Source organism: Amblyomma americanum, chromosome 7 (genome assembly GCF_052857255.1).
Source record: "Amblyomma americanum isolate KBUSLIRL-KWMA chromosome 7, ASM5285725v1, whole genome shotgun sequence".
NCBI lineage: Eukaryota > Metazoa > Arthropoda > Arachnida > Ixodida > Ixodidae > Amblyomma > Amblyomma americanum.
Genome location: NC_135503.1, coordinates 175,081,743 through 175,087,527, shown reverse-complemented (window position 1 = coordinate 175,087,527; position 5,785 = coordinate 175,081,743). Strand labels below are relative to the sequence as shown.

At 49.2% G+C, this 5,785-nt stretch overlaps 1 protein-coding gene across 1 annotated transcript; it reads left to right on the top strand.

Moving 5' to 3' along the window:
• The first annotated feature begins 1,305 nt into the window (after nt 1-1,305).
• On the top strand, nt 1,306-5,537 carry LOC144096768 (uncharacterized). The gene is made up of 2 exons (XM_077629647.1): nt 1,306-2,887; nt 3,356-5,537. Exon 1 carries the CDS (start codon nt 1,487-1,489, stop codon nt 2,660-2,662), a length of 1,176 nt encoding a protein of 391 aa, XP_077485773.1. The 5' UTR covers nt 1,306-1,486; the 3' UTR covers nt 2,663-2,887; nt 3,356-5,537.
• Nucleotides 5,538-5,785: the final 248 nt, after the last annotated feature.

Genomic DNA, 5,785 nt, shown 5'->3' with positions numbered 1-5,785 from the left:
CTTTAGAATGGTCCAAGTGGGAATGTCCGCCTCGTGGTTGCGGAACCAGAGGTTCGCGACATCGCTGAGGTAAAAGATAACATTGGTAAGCTTGACGCGGTCGTCCCAGTTGTTATGACGGCTCAGCCGTTCGTACGATTATGTTGTTGTTATCCTATCAAAAGATGACACATACCCACACTCGAGGATCGGCCAAGAATCGGGTGAATACGGGCGGCGCACGCGCTTCGTCGTTGTTCGCGTTGGTGCTGGACCATCTTCGTTCCAATATATATATATATATATATATATATATATATATATATATATATATATATATATATATATATATAATATAAAGGAAGCTAACAGTCATAGAAACCAAAGTGCTTAGGGGATTTCTTTTGTAGTGCTGATCATACAATTAATCTGTCGTTTAAAGCAAATTACTTTAAAGCAGCAGAAAAAACAACCATGCAGCTGGTTGGATCCGGACCCACTTCCTCCGAATGGACGAGGGTGGTGTTGGTGAACACTCTCAAAAATTATCTTGCACATAATAAACATAAATACCCTCGAGAGCAGCTGATTGGACAGCCGTCGCCGAAGCTCAGTTGGTAGAGCACCGGACGCGATATTCGAAGGTCGTTAGTTCAAATCCTGCCGGCGCTATGGTTGTTCATTCTGCTGTTTTAAAGTAATCTTCTTTAAAGGGCAGATTAATGGAATGATCAGCAGTACAAAGTAAAAAAAAATCCTCTACGCACTTTGGTTTCGATGATTGTTAGCTCCCGTCATATGTTTGTCAAACGAGCCCTAATTTCCTTTTCATTGTCTGCTAATAGCTTAACGAGGGTCTCAGTTCGGGCAGTCTTGAGGCCATAGGTGGCATAAGAGTTCTCTCGCACAGTTTCCGCCCTCGCCATTCGATGACGTTCCACGTCACACTCGCGGTAATACAGGGCGTGCTACGTCAGCCGCTGCGGACGAGGGCAACGCTGGTGAACACTCAAATGTTTGCTTACACGTAATAAACATAAATACCCACGAGAGCAGCAGATTGTACAGCCGTCGCCGTAGCACAGTTAGCAGAGCACAGGACGAGATATTCGGAAGTCGTGGGTTCGGATCAAGAAGGCGGCATGGTTGTTTTTTCTGCTTCTTTAAAGTATTTTCTTTTTACGACAGAATAATGGAATGATCAGCCCCGCAAAATACAATAAATCCCATATTTACTTTCGTTTCGGTGACCGTTAGCTTCCTTAATAAGCTTTTCAAACTAGCCGGCGTTTTATTTCTTTTAACTTGTCTGCTAACATATTGTGGTATACTGATAGCGCATGTTTTAAACTGCATTTTCATGTATCGCTTATCAGCCACGCAAGCAGTCGTCGGCAGATCACATGTTCATCGGCCTATAAAAAGGCACTGTCTCAATAAACGTTTGTTCAGTTCCAGCCTGGCGTCCGTCTGATACACAACAGTTGGCGACGAGGCAGCGACGGCGATGGCCGTCGGCAGGATCGGCGAGTATCGTCTCGGCACGAACGCGTCATGGGACGAATACGTCGAGCGCCTGGAAATGTTCTGCGAAGCGAACCAGATAACGAAAGAAGAGCAGAAAAGAGCAGTCCTGTTGAGCAGCTGCGGCGAAGAAGTGTACGGGCTCATCGTAACTTTGGTGAAGCCAGAAAGACCGACAGCAGCAACCTACGAAGAAATCAAGACTGCCGTTCGCAAGCACCTGCATCCAAAGCCTTCGGAGCTGTATGCAAGGTTTTTGTTCTACAGGCGAAACCAGGCTGCCGAGGAATCGGTTGCGGACTACGTCACGGCGCTTCGGAAGCTAGTCGAAGACTGCGGTTTTGGCAGCGCCCAACTCCCGTTGGACGTCATGATGCGGGATCGTTTCGTATGCGGACTCCGGAACGAAGGGGTTCAACAGCGACTTCTCGCAGAACACAGCCTTACGTTTAAGGTTGCGTATGACTTGGCCACAACTGCAGAAGCAACCGCTAAGCAACAGCGAGACATACGCAAACACGGTCGATACGAGACGGACTGCCAGGAAATGGTACAAGCAACCCGTGCGAAGCAAGACACCCCAGCGGAGGGGTCCAGCTGTTACCGGTGCAACGGTAAGCACGCTCCACATTTGTGCCGTTTTAGAAAGGCGACATGCTTCAACTGCAAAAGGGTTGGACATATAGCTAAGGCTTGTCGGTCGAAAGACGACAGTAGAACTGCTCGGAAGACAGCGTATGAGCAAAAGAAGAAAGGAGATAAGAGCAAGGGCGTGTACGAAATGAGTGCGTTGTTTTCCCTGTGCGAAGTGAATGAGCAAGAACAGAAGTTCATGGTTCAAGTAACGATTGAGGGGCAAGAAGTTCCGATGGAGGTTGATTCTGGCGCATCGTGCTCAATTGTGAGTGAAGATACGTTCAGGGTTGTTGAAAGGAATCACGGTAAAATACCACTGCAAGATTCTGGAACAACTATCGTAACCTGGTCAAAGGAGGCGTTACCCGTGCTGGGTCAAGCAAGTGTCTTGGTGGAATTCAAAGGCAGGAAGGCAAAGCTACCTTTGCTCGTAGTACAGAAGCAAGGCAACAGCCTGATTGGGAGAAACTGGTTTAACCCGTTAGGTATTGGCTTGCGGGGTATACAGCAAGTAAACGTGTAGGACGTGCCTTCGCGATTTCCCGAGGTGTTTCGCAGAGACCTTCCTGGCTTCAACGGACCGCCAGTTCACATCGAACTGAAAGATGACGCCCAACCGGTGTTCCTCAAAAGTCGACCAGTTCCATTGGCCCTCAAGGACGACGTGGCCAACGAAGTGGACCGCTTGGTGCAACAAGGTGTATGGGAGCCCGTCAGCTACTCCAACTGGGCAACACCACTGGTAGTGGTAAGAAAAAAAGATGGAACTTTGCGGCGACTATCGCAGTACCGTAAACAAAGCTATTAAGAGCAGTGGATACCCCTTGCCCACTACAGCGGAAATGCTCACAGCTCTAAGTTCAAGCAAGTTTTTTACCAAGTTGGATCTAGCCCAAGCTTATCAGCAGCTTACGCTAGACGACGAGACGGCTGAGGTGCTCACAGTTAACACGATAAAGGGACTGTACAAGGTTAAGCGGCTGCCGTTTGGCATTTCGGTCGCACCTTGGGTTTTTCAACGAGTCATCGACACGCTGTTAGCGGGCGTTCCCGGAGTGAAAGCTTATCTGGATGACATGTTAATTTCTGGATGTAACGCCGAAGAGCACGCCGAGAGATTAGAGACTGTGCTATCGCGTCTGTAGAAGGCACAGCTACGAGTAAACAAGGACAAGTGTGAATTTAACCAGACGAGCTTCGAATTCTTGGGACACAGGATTGATGACTCAGGAGTACATCCCAGCCGAAGCAAGACGGACGCCATCCAGCAAGCGCCTGCGCCCGCAAGCAAAAAGGAGCTGCAAGCCTTTTTGGGATTGCTGAATTTCTACAGCAGTTTCCTCAAGGGCAGGACGGAAGCGGCCGAACCGCTTTATCGACTGCTAGACCGTGACCACGAATGGAAGTGGACAGGTGAGCATCAGCGGGCTTTTGAGAGACTGAAAAATTTACTCAGCTCAGACGCCGTACTTGTGCCCTACGATTGCAAGCGTCCTTTAATTTTGTGCTGCGACGCATCGCCTGTGGGGGTGGGGGCAGTGCTAGCCCATCGTGCGGATGACGGGAAGGAGCAGCCCATAGCTTATGCTTCTCGCACTCTTGGCGTCAGTGAACGCAACTATGCTCAGATTGATAGAGAGGGTTTGGCTGTGGTCTTTGGCGTAAAAAAGTTCCACCAGTACCTAGCTGGGCGAGAATTTACAGTGATAACAGACCACAAGCCGTTACTCGGCCTGTTTAACACGGACAAGCGAGTGCCCGAAGTTGTGTCGCCCAGAATGCTGCGTTGGATTTTACTGTTGTCTGCGTATAACTACCACCTTGAGTACAGACGAGGCCAAGACAACTCCAACGCCGATGCACTCAGTCGTCTACCAGCCCCGGGAGACGAGGACGAGCCAAGACCGCCTGGGGACGTGCTCTTGTTGGAAGCGGTCGACTGCGCACCGCTGCAAGCGGCGGACATTGCTGCGCTGATCAAAAAGGACTCGGTTCTATCCCGGGTAAAGGAATGGCTACTCAGTGGCTGGCCGTCAACACAAGTGGACAGCAAGTTTGCGCCTTATGAGATGAGACGGTCGGAGTTGTCATTGCATCGTGATTGCATACTGTGGGGGAATCGCGTCATAATTCCAACCGCAGCAAGAGAGAATGTGCTGCAACTCCTGCATGCAAATCATCCAGGGATGAGTGCCATGAAAGCATCAGCTAGAGGGCTCATGTGGTGGCCGAAGATGGACCACGAAATTGAGGAGTTTGTTCGGCACTGTCATCCGTGCCAGAATAACCGGCAAAGTGATGCCAAGGCTCCAGTGCATTTTTGGATCAAGCCAGATCAGCCTTGGAGTCGACTGCACATTGATTTCGCTGGCCCAGTCAAAGGAGACGTTTTCTTAGTCGTGGTAGACGCGTACAGCAATTGGGCTGAAGTCGAAATCATGCCATCCATGAAAGCTACGGCTGTCGTCAACAGCTTAAGGAAGATGTTTGCGACACATGGTGTACCGGACGTTATCGTTTCAGATAACGGCACAGCTTTCACTAGCACAGAGTTGCAAATGTTTTTGAAGTGTAATGGCGTGCGTGCAATTTTCACTGCACCTTATCATCCAGCCAGCAATGGTAGGGCGGAGAGGATGGTAAGAGAAGTTAAAGAAGCATTGAAGAAGCAGCAGGAAGGTTCGACACAGTGCAAGATTTCCCGGTTTCTGTTTAAGCAACACACGACGCCACATTCGGTCACGGGAAAATCGCCAGCAGAGTTAATGTTCGGACGAAGACTGAGGTCAGCGTTACACAGACTCCATCCGGACCGGCAACACGCGCCTGAGTTACAACGACCGGAGACTAAGAGGTTTCGTGTCGGTGACGCGGTCTACGCTAAAAGCTTTTGCCCAGGTCCAAGGTGGAAGGCTGCCAGTGTTGTGGCAGTCAGAGGTCCGGTGTCGTACGTGGTACAGCTAAACAACGGCGAGCGTCATCACAGGCACCGCAACCAGTTGAGGAGCGCCTGGACGCGGCTCGTAGTTGACCCAGTCACAAGTGAGGACTACCACGTCAGGCTTCCTCCTACAGCCAGGCAGCAACAGCCGCTGTCTGCTAGCCCAGAAGCAACCCCTGGGGCGAGTCCAGGCCAAGCCACCCAAGTACCGGTCGAGCCGCGAAGATCAACGCGTGTTCGACGGCCTGTCCTGCGTTATGGCATTAATGGCTAGCTAGTCCGTTTTGGATTGTGCAAATCTTAGGAGAAAGGAGTGTGGTATACTGATAGCGCATGTTTTAAACTGCATTTTCATGTATCGCTTATCAGCCACGCAAGCAGTCGTCGGCAGATCACATGTTCATCGGCCTATAAAAAGGCACTGTCTCAATAAACGTTTGTTCAGTTCCAGCCTGGCGTCCGTCTGATACACAACACATATATATATATATATATATATATATATATATATATATCTCGAAGTATACAATTCGTTTAAGCAATCATTTTTAATTTACTCCACGTTGTGATCGGAAAGTGGAGTAAAATAAAAATGTGTCCTTAAACGGAGCGTATACTTCGATGTATATTATTTTAAGCAGTCAAGTACCTCATGTTTTCGGAACTAATATATATATATATATGTCGTGGGTTCGGATCCCACCG

Excerpts from the sequence above, each read along its gene's own strand:
- LOC144096768 (XM_077629647.1), top strand. The coding sequence starts at position 1,487 with ATGGCCGTCGGCAGGATCGGCGAGTATCGTCTCGGCACGAACGCGTCA.